The sequence below is a fragment of the Amblyomma americanum genome, chromosome 6 (genome assembly GCF_052857255.1).
Source record: "Amblyomma americanum isolate KBUSLIRL-KWMA chromosome 6, ASM5285725v1, whole genome shotgun sequence".
In the NCBI taxonomy this organism is placed as follows: Eukaryota; Metazoa; Arthropoda; class Arachnida; order Ixodida; family Ixodidae; genus Amblyomma; species Amblyomma americanum.
This window is the reverse complement of record NC_135502.1, coordinates 156,773,647-156,789,993: the sequence shown is the minus strand read 5'-3', so window position 1 is coordinate 156,789,993 and position 16,347 is coordinate 156,773,647. Positions and strand designations below refer to the sequence as shown.

Below are 16,347 nucleotides of genomic sequence, written 5' to 3'. Positions count from 1 at the left end.
AGTTGGTGCCATTTTCTTACTGCTTTCTCAATTCTGTACATAGAAATATACTAAAAAGTTTTGCTTTTGAGGGAATGGTATGACGCAGTAACTGGCTCATATATCTCGGTGGACACCCGAACCCGCCGTAAGGGAAGGGATAAAGGAGGGAGTGAAAGAAGAAAGAGATGCCGTACTGGAGGTCTCCGGAGTAATTTCGACCACCTGGGGCTCTTTAACGTGCACTGAAATAAAACAGCACACGGGCGCCTTTTGCGTTTCAAAACGACGGAGGAGCCTCGAATATCGAAAAAGCTGTAAGAGCTCCGGTCCCATAATCTAGAATGTGAGGAGGACCCGTTTTGAGCACAGCAAAAGCACCGGCGCAGTGCGTCTTCTGCATTTCTAGTAGCATCTCCTTTAACGCAAACACGGTACGAAGGTGTGGCCTGGAAAAATGCAGTGTTAGCTGTATTTTTTTTCCTGTAATGCAATGAATCAGATTAACTCGAGAAAAAAATGTTGAGTTGCAAAGTTTATACCAAGTAGACGTGTGAAAGCATCTGCTAATTCTTCACCTCTCCTCACTGCCCCAGTAGCACAAACGGGGCTCTGAATTGCGGGCCCTTGTGGGCCCGGCACGGGCTGCCCACAGGGGCCCGACGTGGGATATGTGCGGGATTTGCAACTCGGCATCGGGGGGGACCCACAAGGGCAGCCCAGTGGGCTTACTGCATAGCCCCACGCAGCTCCGCGCTGGATCCCCTTGGGCTAGCCCGTCCCGGGCCCACGCGGGCTAGCCCGTTCAGGGCCCACGCGGGCTAGCCCACTCCGGGCCCACGCGGGCTAGCCCACTCCGGGCCCACGCGGGCTAGCCCGTTCCGGGCCCACGCGAGCTAGCCCGTTCCGGGCCCACGCGGGCTAGCCCGTTCCGGGCCCACGCGGGCTAGCCCGTTCGGGGCCCACGCGGGCTAGCCCGTTCCGGGCCCACGCGGGCTAGCCCACTCCGGGCCCACGCGGGCTAGCCCACTCCGGGCCCACGCGGGCTAGCCCACTCCGGGCCCACGCGGGCTAGCCCGTCCCGGGCCCACGTGGGCTAGCCCGTCCCAATCCCCCTTGAGCTAGTCTGTTCTGGTCACAGTAGGCTTCTTAGGAGACACTTGCGGGAAGTCAACAAAGGTAACCCATATAGAACCCATAGCCTTTAAGCCCACCGACCCAATTAGATTTAAGGCCCACCTGCCAACCCAGAGAGGCTTTCTTCACTTCAGTATTTTTTGTGTACATATTACTACTGAAATTACATTCCACATATCTGACAATACAACGCAAGTAAGAATTCTTATTTATTTGTTTTTGCAATGCATATGGTGGGCATTAAAAGAATGCCTCAATTACTGGGGTGAAGGGTCCACCCCCTTCATCCGAGCCCTCCGACCGCCATCTCGGTCTCTCGCCCCACGCAGAAATGCTGCCACTCTGTTATTGATGCCTTCAATGGTGGCTGTAGGTATTCTGCGCTGCACAGCAGCTGTAAAAGTGAACAAATAAACACACATATCAAACTGATATTCGGTATGGTGGATAAAAATCACTTTGCACAGTATAACAGTCATCTTCCAGGAAATGCTTGATAACCGTATGCAATGCTACAATGTGCAATGCTTGAAATATCAGCAAATTTCTTTTGCTATTAATATCTGTAACCATAATAAGCATAAATATCCATAGTAAGAATAACCGATAGGTGCATGAGTCATTAAAGGACAATAGACACCTAAATTTATTGCGTGTTTTCTTCTGTCAAACGACGCGTTAGATAAAAAAATACATGTATTACCGGGTAGTATTTGCCTACAGCCCCGCTAAATAATTTATAATTGAATTTCTTCTCTTATGCGGTTTTGGCTTCATCGACCGAATGACGACTGTCGTCAAGTTGAAGTTTTGGTCACATGATGCAACTAGAAAAACTAATACAATCGCTGATATGTAGTTTTAATTCCCCACGACATTTAATCCAGCCTGTTCCGAGACCTGGAAGGACAAAAATTATCTGTCAGCAATAATATAACCGATTTGTTATGTCTCATGTGAATTAAACACCAACTACACGTCGCAGTCATCGTTCGACTGATGAAACCAAAACAACGTCAAGAAGAAATTCAATTATAAATTATTTAGTGGTCGTACATGTATATGAATGTCTAATGCATCATTTGAAAGAAGAAAACACACAAGCAAAAATTCAGTACCTATAGTCCTTTATATTTGGATGCCTACTCAGTATTCGATAACGGAAGTGTTGAAAGCCACACCAGGTGGATTGAATGTAGCTTTTTCCTGCAATTAGATGGTGTGTTCACAAAATGTCTATAATCTTCAGAAGATTCCCATGTACTCACCAACAATTGCACTGTACAGCCGAAGATTCTTAAAACTTTGTTTTTCACCCCGCCCCTCCAATGTGTACCTGAGGGCCACGGGAGTTTTTACTAAAGTCTTCATGATAAGTTTTGTTGCCTCATCAGTCGTCTCGCCCCCGATAAGTGCCAGCTTTCTGATCTGAAATAGATTATACACATTATACAAAGCAAACTATACGCCATTAAAACCCTACAATGAATCTTTAATAAAGCTCCCTCTTAGAGGAACCATGTGGAAGTCAACAAAAAATCAGAATCATGTAGAACAGGGTCATACAGAGGACTCAAACAGACTTATGATCACAGTGGTGTGATCTATCAGCCTAACGATAACAATTCTCTGTTGTCTTCTATACGCCCATCTTTGCATCATCATATGAACTTCCTTTTATTCATGACTCAATGGCATATGCTTCCCAAACAATAAGATAAGGGGGAAAAAGTGAAGCCATTACTTTAAGGCCACCTTGAACCACGACAAGATTGTAGCCTGGAGCTACATGAGTGATGTAAGCACATAACAGTCAGCTGCAACTATGCACAGCAAGGCTAACACTTGTGCTAATTTCTTGTAGTAGGCTAGGTATTATCTACAGCAAATCCTCATTCAACTACATTTCTACAAAATGAAGCTTTCAGGTCTACAAATCCAAATGCAACATGAGGAAATTTATTTCGAAGTCCCAACTTAATCTGAAGTGGGCTCACCATATGTAGAAGGCTCAAATTAAACTACACCTGAACAAAACACTATGCATCAAAATAATATTAAAAGGAATCAATATGTTGCCAGTAGTTCATAGGCACAATTGAAAGAAATGCAATACTAAGGCAAATATTAATTCAGACTACTATTCTATGCTCACGATGCAAATAACTGTATAGTATTGCCCTCTCCGAAAAAAGAACTCGCATATTTGTGCGCTTCTATACGACGACCACGGCTCGTATGGCATGCATATAAGTGTGAAGCGTTCGCAATAAAGAATTGTTAGAAGTTCAAAGCTCGTCCTTGTCTGTCTACTCTGCCGTCTTTTGTGCGCTGCTATGCCTGTAATTCACGCTAACCTGCTGCAACAACAGCAGTGATCCACACGTTAGTAAATCAGCAAAGCGCAGCTGCACACTGCTGTGCTGCACATTTTTTCAACACTCAATGGCAAGTCACTCGTTTACTTTTTTTAAGGCACTTGACTATCCGCACCTGCAGGTTACCCTTGCTTCCACATGCATGGTTCAGTCGTTCTCCTACTGTTCCATATCTGTGCATGCACCACATGCCACTCTTCATAGCTTGTGCAATGCACTCTCCTCTCATGCAAAGCTGCCACCAGTATCGTGCCACACTGAGAAAAAGACCATAGAGGCCCTTCCTATTCTGGAATAATTCTGTTTGGAAGCTTTCAAATTTTTGCCCATAATGAAGCACTTCACAGAGCTCTGGAAAATCATTGCCGTGTACTTTTCATGTCAAAAGCAGGCAACAATGTTTCAGCTCCTTGCAGAACTTTACAAATTGTTTTCTTAGCTTTTCTCTTTTCTTTCTGGTGTTTTGCACACCGAAATAATGAGCTTTCACTGCATATTTTTTTGCACAGCACCAAGTTTCTCCTAAACCGCATTTCGGCTTATGCTACAAAGATATGATCTGCAGAACAAATCTGCAGAACAACATTGCAAAAGCTCATTAAATCTTTTTATTTTTTTTATTTTACTATAGATACCTCAAGGGCCTTTGGGTGAGGGCTTTACATGAGGGGACTGTAAAGGGACTGTAAAAAAAACTCAAATTGTCATATGGCCCCCAACAAAACTGTCAAGAACTACTTGCACCAGAGTAAATTTATACATTGGAAGACTGAGCAATGGCTGCCCTCATTTGAGATGAGAACAACATAAAAATGGCTACTTTTCGCATTTCCATCAATATTTTGTGCGCACTGTTACGAGTAAAATCCGAACTTCTAACTTGTAACGACCTCCCCAGAATCTTTCACGGTGCAATGCTGTAGTGGCGTTGCGTCACGGCTGCGTCTCGTGCGAACAGGCTTCACCACACAACGCACGAAATGACACTTGACGAGTGCACAGTTTGGAATGATGAAGGAACCACACAGATGGAAGCGAGGAAAATGCACAGTGCCGGCAATCAGCGTTTGAAACAGCATTCAGCTGAGCCTGGATAGCTCACTGATGGACGTCTGATAGCTTCTGTTGCCACGGGCTAGCATGAAGCTCATAAATGCAAAACCAAAACTATGAGGTCACCCTATTCTCGGAGATGAGGCCATTCAATTTTTTCATCATGCGTGCAGTTGTGTGCATGTCACAGATGCGTACTGAACTCTGCAGCATGCATTTCAGGTTTAGGGAGGGCCACCTTGATGATTGCTTACCGTGCCGATTATACCTGGATGGAGCTAACCTTTAAGAGCTCGTTCAAATTAACCGTTGCGAGACCCATAGCGTCCAAATTGGCAGGCTTTCAAAGATATGGCCGTTAGCCAGGACCATGCTGGCAGTTCAAATTTTTCGGGTTTATGAATTAATGGGAGTCGAATTAACCAGTAAAAGTTGAAAGTCTCAGGTGTTACACGGAAGCAGGCAGCTGCTGCCACGGTCGCTGCCCCCTCTGTCCCTGCCCTCTGGCACTTATGGCTGCCGTGCCGGTCATGGCACTCGTTTTTGTCAAACAGTTTTATGGTTCTACCTTCTCTTTGCATTTTAGAAGAAATGTACCCTTGTGATATGACTGACTAGGCCGCTATATCATGGGGACACTTCTCCGGCCCTGTGCCAGGCGCCAGGCTATTCAGGGTGTGGCAGGGAAGAGTTAGAACTAACCATGGCAGAATTTATTCGCGTTCGAATTAAGAGGCTTTATTATTACATATATGCTGCTACGGAGCTTTGCTGCACCAAGTAGTACAGTTCAAATTATCCAAAAATCTGTTTTAATGACCTATGAACTAACGAGCTTTTACTGGAACTACTTCAACACTTGCCCCCTATATTTCTAACATCACTTGAGAAGACAAAGGACAGCAAATGTTTTCTTACCTGAAGAGCCCTCTGGTCTTTATCTGCCAAAACCTCTTCAATGTCTGCCAGTTTTTCCAGTGACGTCGCTACCATCACTGCATCGCTTCCAGTTTCCATGTCTAGAGTGGCAGAATAGTTTCCCTTTAACTCCTTGATATCGCTACGGATCTCCAGCAGCAGCTTCACGATGTGATGATTAAAGCCTAGAAAAAAAAACACTTGCCTAAATAAGAGTGCATGAATTTAACTGAAAGAATAGCTGGACTGAGCAAATACATCAAAAATGTACATACAGATGACTCAATAATTTTAACTGATCTTATTGAACCTTTCTTGGTACAAACTTCTGGTTTACTCAGTAGAACCTTTGTTCCCATCGACAAGTGCAATGGTCTTATTAAAACAAAATTTAAAGCAAGAGTTCGGTTGCCTTCAAGTTCAAATTATTAAAGGGACCAACAACGGACCAAAATATGTCATGAGATTATGGTGGAAATGAAATATAATAAACTGCAGAGGGCCCCTAGTGAAGGTGTGCAACACGGGCTGCACTGTCATGAAACATCCTGCTCAGCAGGGTCTGAACTAAGCGCTTGGCTATTGGCGCAGAATATTTTTCAGGTGGCGACCACTACCACTTGCCTCATTCTTTTTGGCGCCATCATTGTGATGGCTTAACTGTCAATAAAATCCCGTTGTTTTCTCTTGAACAGCTATTTACTTAGCTTTCACATGTGAAGCATTCTGTATGACCAAATAGCTAGACACATGCCTTGCAGGCTTTCTTGGCATACAAATGTCTGCTTAGACGACAAGCCTGCAAAAGATTATGAAGTTGCATTTAAATAATTATTAGTAAAGTTACCGGAATCAAGCACATTGGCCAAGTGAGGCCGACTACTACAGTAAACACCCGCATACAATACGAGGCTTTTTTCCAGAATGTACCATGTCAAACTCTCAGCTCACATCAAATGCAGATCCAAGCAATTTTCAGTTCAAGTTTGTAGATCCAGTTTCATAATATTCAGTGCTAACATCATAAGGCTTCCAATGAACGGAGCCCTTATCTAGTAGTATTTTCGGTACCTGGTTTCTACCAATTTAGACGCTTTGATTTTAATGACTTTTAATCACGTTATCGCAAGCAAGACGATCGCATCTCTCATGATGTCTGGATCACGAAAGCAGTACATGACTGCTTTTAAAAGAAAAATTTCAGCTGGCGCAAGCAAAGGTAACCCGTCATGCACTACTACATGGTATGAATGAGATAGATTCCATTTCATCAAGCTGACCTCGCGATGCCCATGCTATCAAAATAAACTACCGTATCTCGCACAGTGTCGGGATTGCAAAAGCAGTACTAGGCTCCTTTTAAATGGAGAGAAATTTTAGCTGCTGAAAGTATAGGTGCCGCATGAAGCGCTGCTACATGGACTGGATGAGGTAGGGAAAGCCCGTATAGTTGCTGTCACTGAACAGGAGACACTTGAGTCAGCATTCTCAAGGAGTCCATCAGTTGTGCTTCTGACAAATGTGGGATGTCAAATGTGCTCAATAATGCCAGAGATGAGTTTCTATCAAAAGGTATAATTGATAAGGGACTCTCTGAAGACTACACCTGACGGCCACCACCGCTGAGACACCGAATGCAGAGCAAATAACAAATGCTTTCAGTGAGCTCTTCTTACTCTCATTTTACATGTAAAATTCATTAAAATATAAATTGGTCTACTCACGTTGCTGCTCAGGCGAAATGCCTTCCTGGCCTGCACCTGAAATGTTGACAATTATTGAACCCTTCAGTTTACTCACAAGGACGACAGCGGTGGCTCAGTGGTTACGACACTCTGCTGTTGACCCGAAAAACACGGGTTCGATCCCGGCCACAGCAGTAGAATTTCGATGGAGGCGATATTCTAGAGGCCTGTATACCATGTGATGTCAGTGACTCAGTGCATTTTAACCCCAGGTAGCCGAAATCTCCTGAGCCCTTCACTACAGCGTCCCTCATGGCCTGAGTTGCTTTGGGATGTTAATCCCTCAAAAACCACTGTTCATTCACAGCAGGGAAATCACCTTGCCTCGCATTTTGCCAGCAGCTCAAATTTCTGGTTGGTTTGTTAGTTTGTGGGGTTTGATGTCGCAAAGCGACTCCGGCCATGAGGGACGCTGTAGAGGAGCGCTCTGGATAATTCGACTGCATGGGGTTATTTAGTGTGCACTGACATTGCACAGTACACGGACCTCTAGCATTTCACCTACATCAAAATTCTACTCCCGCGGCCGGGATCAAACCCGTGTTTTTCGGGTCAGCAGCAGAGCAACATAACCACTGAGCCACCGGGCAGCGAATCAAAATCTCTAAATAAACAAAAAGCAGAAATAACACTCTCACATCAGTTACTGCACAAAAGGTACCCTGGGCAAGTGTACACAAATAGTAATAAAACTAAGTTCAACACAGCTGAAACACCAGAATTTGACACTTGGTTGACAGTATGACAGGATGTCTCAGCATCATAACAAATACTGCAATGGCATCATGCTGTTAGGGTGCCGACGCAAGCAGGTTTATCATGCATACGTTTATCATGCATGGTTCCCTGTGTGTGCAATTCTGCATCAGTATCGTCATCATCAATATGACTGCAACCTCTGCACGGCAAAGGCCTGCCCATGTCTCTCCAATCAACCCTGTCCTTTGCCAGCTGTGCCCAACGTATCCCGCAAACTTCCTAATCTCATCTGGCCACCTCACTTTCTGCCGCCCCCTGCTATGTTTGTCTTCCATAGGAATCCACTCAGTTACCCTTAAAGACCAGCCGTTAGCTTTCCTTCATATTGTGTGCCCTGCCCAAGCCCGTTTCTTCCTCTTGATTTTGACTATAGGCAATTTCATAAATCAGGTGCAATGCTGTCAAAGCTAGCGTTCTTCTTAGCACTGCCTGCAGCCGCAACTAAAAAGTAGTGCGTTCCTTGTTGTGAGCGAAACATATATAGTGAATGCTTTGCCTGCAGGCTTACTACATTACACATTTGTCATGAGCTTAAATGCCCTCTTATTGCTGACGACACGCTGTCACTTTCTCCAGACTCAGGCCACTCGGCCACAGAAGTGTGGAGTAACACGTCTCCCTTTATTTTCCTATGCGGACTACTTCCGTACCTTTCACAGCGTTGCACCTGATGTATGAAACGGAGTATAGGATGTCACTAATCTATGTTTGTTCCCTCACCCACTCTTCCCGCTTCCGGTCTCTTAACGTTACACCTATCATTTTTCTTTCCATAGCTCACTGCGCTGTCCTTAAACTGCACTAACATTAAACAAGATAAAGCATAAAAAGCAAATCATAGAAAATATGCTAGTGCAATGAATATGGCAGAACTTATGAAGGGTCATTCCTCAATGTAGTGTCCATCCTGGCCTACAAATGGGACATTATGGCAACACTGCAATTGTCAACCCTTTTGGTGCTGCGGGTTTAGTCAGTAACACAGCTGCGATGCAGTCAAAGCACTGTTTGCTAGTTGCTGGTGATGAGTACACTGATGAGAACTTCTTTCTTTAAAGTGTGCATTTCACAGACTACATTGCCAGGTGTGGGTATAGCTGCTACCAGCACATTAACAGAAAATGATACTATTCAACTGTGCTCCCTGTGCCTTGGACAACAGCACCGTACATGAGCAGCAGCCAAAAGTGCCGCATTTCAACGTGAAAGAATTAAGCAACACAGACTCTGACCATATTGAAGAATTTTGCTTGGAAGTTCCTGGCACTGTGCACAATGAAGCATGACATCTGTAGAAAATAGTGGCAACTGCAGTTTTGATATCAACAGCAGTGACCATTTCTCAGTTTTCCACCAATTAAATTTACTGTAATGCAAATGTGCTTTTCCAGTTTTTTTTTCTTCACCCATTACTAAACCATTTTTTTCTAAACCTTGGAAGTACAAATGAACAAGCTCACAATAAAGGCTTGTTGATCATTCAATCTACTTACTTCGCTAAACATGCTCCACAATATTAAATAGTATAGCCATCTACGTGTTTTATTCTTTGAAACGATGCATAAGGCATTAGCATACATGGATTACCAGGAAGTATTCACCTACAACCGCTAAATATTTTATAATCAAATTTCTCTCTCATGGTGATTCAGTTTCAACAGACAAATGATAGCTGTGATGCCAAAGGTGTGTACAGGTCATACGATGCATGAAAAGAACTGCGACATAATCATTGCTTGATCATTCTGATTCACTGCCAACAAATGCCAGCCTGTCTCAACAGGCAAAATGTCCACGAATGAAAAAGCGGCAATTACATTGCAGTTTTTAGATTGAAAGCTCTATTTCACAACCAAACTTGCAAAAGCCGTTTGATCGCTGAAGCCTGACCTTGAATAAATAAGTAAGATAATATTGCCACAACTGGGTTTCGAACCCGTGGCAGCGCGAACAGGTCAGTTTCGCTGGCCTGTGCATAAGAGTGCTATGCCATTACTGCAGCCGATCAGGCCTCGTGTTAAAATGCAACACACTCTTGCGCTATGCACTGCATGTCGTCATCATCACCTAATATTACTGTCGAAATAATATTGTGGTCCCATGCATTTGACTGTAACAGTGCCCAGTTGGCAATAACGAGCCCAGGTGTGGCTACTTTGGGTTCCACTCATGTGGTAGGGCATGATGAGAACACATTCTAGTGCATACTGATTAGAACCATTTTCCGCTCCTTTGAGTTCACATCACCGAGCTTTTTCTTGTTTTTTAAGCATAGCGAGTGCAAGGCTGCCTTCAATGGCCATTATCTTGGTGTATTCCCATTGAGTGTATGTCAGCAGACACTGGTAGTTGCCATGTGGCACTGGCTGATTCCCATTGAGTGCAATATGTTTCGTGTGATGGTAGTATCAGAAGATGCCATGAGAAGAGAATTCACTTCATTAGCTTATTCCAAATTACACAAGAATGTCAACAGCAAACCAAGATTATTTTCTGATCATCTGTAGCATTCATCAAGACATATGCCATCATCAGGCCCACTGGGCAGACAATCATGCTTTGGTAGGTACGTTTAAGAAATGTTGCAAGCCAGAAAAAAAAAAACCTTACGCAGTTCACTCTTGATATTGAAACACATTTTGCCAGTTCTGCAGAGTTCTAAATAATGAAGAACTTTTAAACACTTGCTGTTGACAGGTATAAAGCATCAGTTTGAATTAAACAAGTTTACATTAACGAGAGTCCACTGTAACAATGACTAATAATCACAAATGTTCCTACAAAAAAATAAAACAACATTATTCCATCCACTGCACTGACCTCCAACTCCAAGTGCATGCTGCGAAGAGAGAAAGCCAGAGGCTCCCATCGGAGTGCGAGTCCTGATAATGGGAATGCCATCTGGAGCATGTTCATCTGCGTGGTGGTGAGGAGCTGCAGGGATGTGTGAAAATATGAGACACTGTAGCATGCGTGTTGAGAAGCAGCACATTTAATGCTGTGCACGTGGCACCTTGAAGCCTACCAAGGATACATGGGGTGACCACAATATCATAACATTACTGCAGTGCCAGCTGCCACATTACACCTGCAGTATTTTTCTAAAACATCAAATAAAGTGGTTTGTCACAAAATCAATTTTCAGGGCTCTATCTCCTACTTCAGGCCGCAGATGCATCTGCCATATACTACTGTACTGCTCCCTTTTGCACACAACCTCCCCAGCAGCTTGCAATAGCTTCCTTACAATGCTGTGCAATTTTAGAAGGCCATCCAACAAGGACTGGCAACTAGGTCCATGGCACACACACTATTGTACTCAATGTACTCAGTATTTTTTACCGTAATACCTCAATTTAATATTATTTCTCTATTCACATATAACCCAACTATGGAAAGGCAGTGACTAACAAGGTTTCCTTTCTAATTCTTGCACACTTCAGTGTGCTTTCATGACTTTGAAAATACAAAGGGGTTTTAATTATTTTTCTAATTAGTGTACACATCGTTTTGCATTCATGGTTTCATTTTAGTTTCAGCCTGGCCCACTCGGGCACACAGTGCAAAGCCTTTAGAAATAAGCTTAATATTTTTTTCATTATGTACAAAACCAGAATGTTTTCTCATTCATCACTAGCCCCGCATGATATTGAAAAACTCTTGCAACATAAATGCAGATCCTATGCAACTGATATTTATATAGGAAACGGTTCTCGAGACTCTGAGTAAACATATTTTCTTTGCATAGAATCAGTATTTCAAGAAATGCTGCAAGTCAGCACAGAAGCCCAAAAACAGTCCATACTCCCACAGTGTTCTAAGGCATACATTAAAAATTCCATTCAGCTGTCAGCTTACCTGAATCCAGATTCCAAGAGCTGGAGCCGGCACAGTCAAGGGCAGCATTGTGGCTCACAGTGTCTTGTGGGGTAGTTTCTACATCACTGTTGCAAGCTGTTAATGCAATATGCAATGACATGACACATGAGTGTCACATGAGTGTCATAGTGACAAACAGTTAAAATGATACTGAAAACTAAACATTTCAACAGAATTGCCTGTCTGGTTGGGTCTGACAACTTATAATAAGCTGACACATCTTCAACCAAAAACTTAATTTAAAACAGAAAGTTTCAAAGCAACCTCTGCTCCTTCAGGGGTGACGGGGGTGGTGGCTAGCATCTTTTAAGTATGCATGGAGTGGAGCAGAAGGCAGAAAGAAGGAAAGAGGTGATGCGAAAGGTGCTGGCGAAGGGGGCCTGGGGGAGGATGTTTGCACTAATTGTTAAGGCTATTAGTCACATTGCCGGGCTGTGCAGTGAGGGTCAATGGCGACTTTTCTTCTTAGAGCTACAGAGCAATGTCCCTGTGCATATACTGGGGCGAGGTTCCCCTTTGTGCGGTTGATGTTGTTCGGGGTTCTTTGAATCTGCCAAGATTCGAGCAAGAGCCTGTTTTGACAATTTGTTTCGGTTCCGAGGATGCTGGTTTTGTTGAAGTTGATTCTGTGGTCTGAGCCATTGACTGTCACAGCATAGCCTAGCAATGCGACTGTAGCAACCTTTACCCTTAGTGCCAATGTCCTCCCATCTACTGCTCCTAACCACCCCCCCACCCCCCCAACACCATTCGCATCACTGCTTTCTTTCTTATTATTTATTTTATTATTTTATTTATTGATACTGCAATCCCGTAGTTGGGATTTTAGCAGGGTGGGGTTTGGCCTTTTGCTAGCCTGAATTATGCAGGCAAGGTATAAGTTCGTGCTAGTCACCTTTATTTTTTTAGAAATCAGGACTGATTGGTCACAGCATGAAATGAACATGTAAAGTGCACAGACAATGGCCCTTAAGTCAAATGACTGCACAGAGACCCCTCACATGTTTATTTCCATTGCTGCTATTAAGAAATACAATCTGATCAAAGAAAGCATAAAATCAAGCTCTCAACAACTTTCGTTTAGCCCGTTCTTCAATCGAGGAATAATTACTCATTACCATCCACCTCAACACAGCCACTTGGATACCTGCAGAAAAATAAATTAAAATCTATTCCATTCTGTTTGTTTATTTTGAGGGCTTCAACGTCCCAAAGTGACTCGAGTTGTAAGGAACAATGTAGTGGAGGGCTCCAGGTAATTTCGACCACCTGGGGTTCTTTAGTGCACAGACATCGCACAGTACATGAGCATCTTGCATTTGGCCTCAATCGAAACATGACCGCTGCGTACTGCCAGGGGGAAATGGGGGGGGTCCCTATATGCACTGGACAAACAGCCTTCTGTGATGAAGGTGAACTTTTCTCATGGGTCACCTCTCAAAGTAGAATGCAAGGCGAGGAACGAGAAAGAAAACTGGAACGCAGAAATAGTAGTACATGGCAAATTCCTGCACTTTGACCTTCATCAATCCATCCCAGAAAACAGCAAGGGTTAATGACAAATTAGAAAGTAATGCGAGAAATACCCACAAGAATTACAAACTGTTGCACGGGAAATGTGACCGAAATAGGAAACCTGGGGCCCAAGTAAAGGAATGTTCAGTTGGAAAATAGAACATCCTTCAGCCACTTCGCATGCAACGTAACTGTTCTGGGGAGCAAAAACTGCAGAAAAAATGCTACAACACGACCTTTACTAAACGTTGTTCTTACTTTTTGCAGGTCAGTGTCATTTTTCGTTTGCCATTTTGGCAAGTTTTACTTCGTGTGTTCCCTGTTGATGCCGGAAACTGTGTTGTAGGCATGGGTGATGAAATGATATGCTTGATATGTACAACAGAAGTAGACATGGATGATTCTTACTTGATGTGTAGTGACTGCAATTATGCATATCACTTAGGGAAATGCTCTCGTGTTCGTGAAAGCCAGTTCAATTCTATGGGGGAAACAACAAAAAAGTCATGGTGATACCAGACATGCTGAGCAGGACGATCACGAAGTGGACCGAAGAAACTTAGTGCTTCGGAGGTTGCTGTGCTAGAGAAATCGGCAGATGAAATGCCTCAGATTGGCCTTGTTCTTGTAGATATACATGAAAACTTGCAACGCTTCTCAGCCTGAAGGACACCATTGAAAACATTGAGCAAGCTGTGCAGCTGATGTCTGATAAATAGAACAAGATTCTTGCTGACATTGCACATCATGAGACAGAAATCAAGGAAATTAAGACCAAGGTACAAAGGCTTGAGCAACGGGAAGTAACTGAAGTTCAAAATATGCAGGAACAATTAAATGACCTTGAATGGAGGAACCGTAAACTGAACTTGGAGACTTGGAGTTTCAACGAATTGCACAAACTGAAAAGGAAGATTTGCTTGGTAAAGTCAATGCTCTCGCTAAGACGATAGCTGTTCCAGAATTAGCCCAACATGAAGTTGTCGCCATTCATCGCCTTCCTTCCAAGCCCGGCAAAATCCCTGGCATTATCCTTCGCTTTGCCCGACAAGATATGTGTGAAGAATGGTTCGAGAAGAGGCATGGCCTAAGTACCCTTCCATCGCAAGTGTACATTCAAGAAAATTTAACAAAGCACTCTAGGGACTTAGTTTTTGAAGTAAAGAAATTGGCTAAAGAACATGACTTTCAATATGTGTGGCACAGGAATGCTAGGATTTTTGTTCGGTGCAGGGGCAGAGAGCGTGCATGGCGAATCCAAGCAATGAACGAACTGGATAGGATTGCGACCAGCAGTCCTAATTAGCTTATTTGATTGTTTTTCATTGTTTTCCCCAAACAATGTCATGGACAGACAACACTATGTATCTCCAAATGATTTTGACAACTATGTTGGCGGCTACTTTCAGTCTTCCTTCAATACATTTCACGCTAATATGCAATCTGCTCGGAATAAAAGCACTTCGCTAGAGGTTCTGTTAAATAAGATTAAGACTGATGTTCTGAAAGGCGCAAAAGACACACACACAGGAAAAAAGGGAGATGACACAAAGAGCGCCTACTACCAACTGAGTAGGCGCTCTTTGTGTCATCCCCCTTTTTTCCTGTGTGTGTGTCTTTTGCGCCTTTCAGAACTTCAATCATGAACCAACTAGCCCCAAAGCAAGTTCTTCTGCAACATTAAGACCCAGTTCAGTGTACTCATGTTGAGTGAAACATGGTATCACGATGATAATGATGCACTTAGTATGCCGGGATATCAGACATGTAATCTTAGTCGAAGCAACGGTAGAGGAGGTGGTGTTGCTATGCTGATAAAGAAAGATGTAAAATATGAATTCCTCCCAGCTTTCAGGAAATCAGCAACAGATTTCTAGGTTTTATCTTTACGTTGGAACAAGTTGGTGCTTGTAGTGCTGTGCAGACCCCCTGAAGGAAACTTATCAATTTTCTTTAATTTTCTTGAGTCTCTTTTCACATACATTTATGAGTGCTGTCTTGGGCTTATTTGCGGAGGTGATTTTAATGTAAATACGCTTAGTACAACCTCAGGTCCTGTTAATGAATTTAAGCTGTTGCTTGAATCACAAAACATTACCAATACCATATATCTTCCAACACGTGTTACGTCCAGTTCGTCAACATTGCTTGACCAATTTCTAACCAAATATGCAGCCCATAAAGTTAAATCGGGAGTCCTTGCATGCGATCTTAGTGATCACCTTCCTATTTTTGTCTGTGTGAAACCTTTAGATAAAGAAAAACCAGTAAATCGCAGTTACCTACCAGCCAATTTTGCCATCCCAGTTAGACCAATTTCGTTATGATATAAAGAAAACAGACTGGTCAGATGAACAAGAATCAGAAGACCCTAATCATTGCTTGACCAATTTCTAACCAAATATGCAGCCCATAAAGTTAAATCGGGAGTCCTTGCATGCGATCTTAGTGATCACCTTCCTATTTTTGTCTGTGTGAAACCTTTAGATAAAGAAAAACCAGTAAATCGCAGTTACCTACCAGCCAATTTTGCCATCCCAGTTAGACCAATTTCGTTATGATATAAAGAAAACAGACTGGTCAGATGAACAAGAATCAGAAGACCCTAATATCTAATTCTGCTTATTCCCTCATAAATTTACTAATCTTTACAGAAAACATTTTTTTTTCCGAACTATTAGCGTGTCTAGAAAAATCAGGAAACCTTGGATAAATGATTATCTACTGGCCACAATTAGTATAGTCAAGAAAGACATGTTTCACAAGTTTATTAAGACTCGAGAAATGACTAAGCTGAAGGAATTTAAGAAATATAAAAGCAGCCTTAATAAGGAAATCAGGAAAGCTAAAAGTGACTATCTTGAAAATTCTTTCAGCACGGTCAAGCGTGATTGCAAGTCTACTTGGCGGAAACTAAATGAGGTTTTGAGCCGTTTATCTACGTCTGACCCAATAAGTGAGCTGAAAATAAATGATCAGCTAGT

The 16,347-nt window shown here is 43.0% G+C and overlaps 1 protein-coding gene across 1 annotated transcript; it reads right to left on the bottom strand.

The window, feature by feature from the left end:
- Positions 1-1,347: 1,347 nt before the first annotated feature.
- Positions 1,348-15,665, bottom strand: LOC144095576 (uncharacterized). The gene is made up of 7 exons (XM_077629261.1): positions 15,650-15,665; positions 11,828-11,923; positions 10,790-10,903; positions 7,190-7,225; positions 5,466-5,650; positions 2,385-2,544; positions 1,348-1,510 (listed from the first exon to the last, which is right to left on the bottom strand). The coding sequence occupies exons 1-7, from the start codon at positions 15,663-15,665 to the stop codon at positions 1,374-1,376; spliced, it is 744 nt and encodes a 247-aa protein (XP_077485387.1). The 3' UTR covers positions 1,348-1,373.
- Between the last annotated feature and the right edge of the window lie 682 nt (positions 15,666-16,347).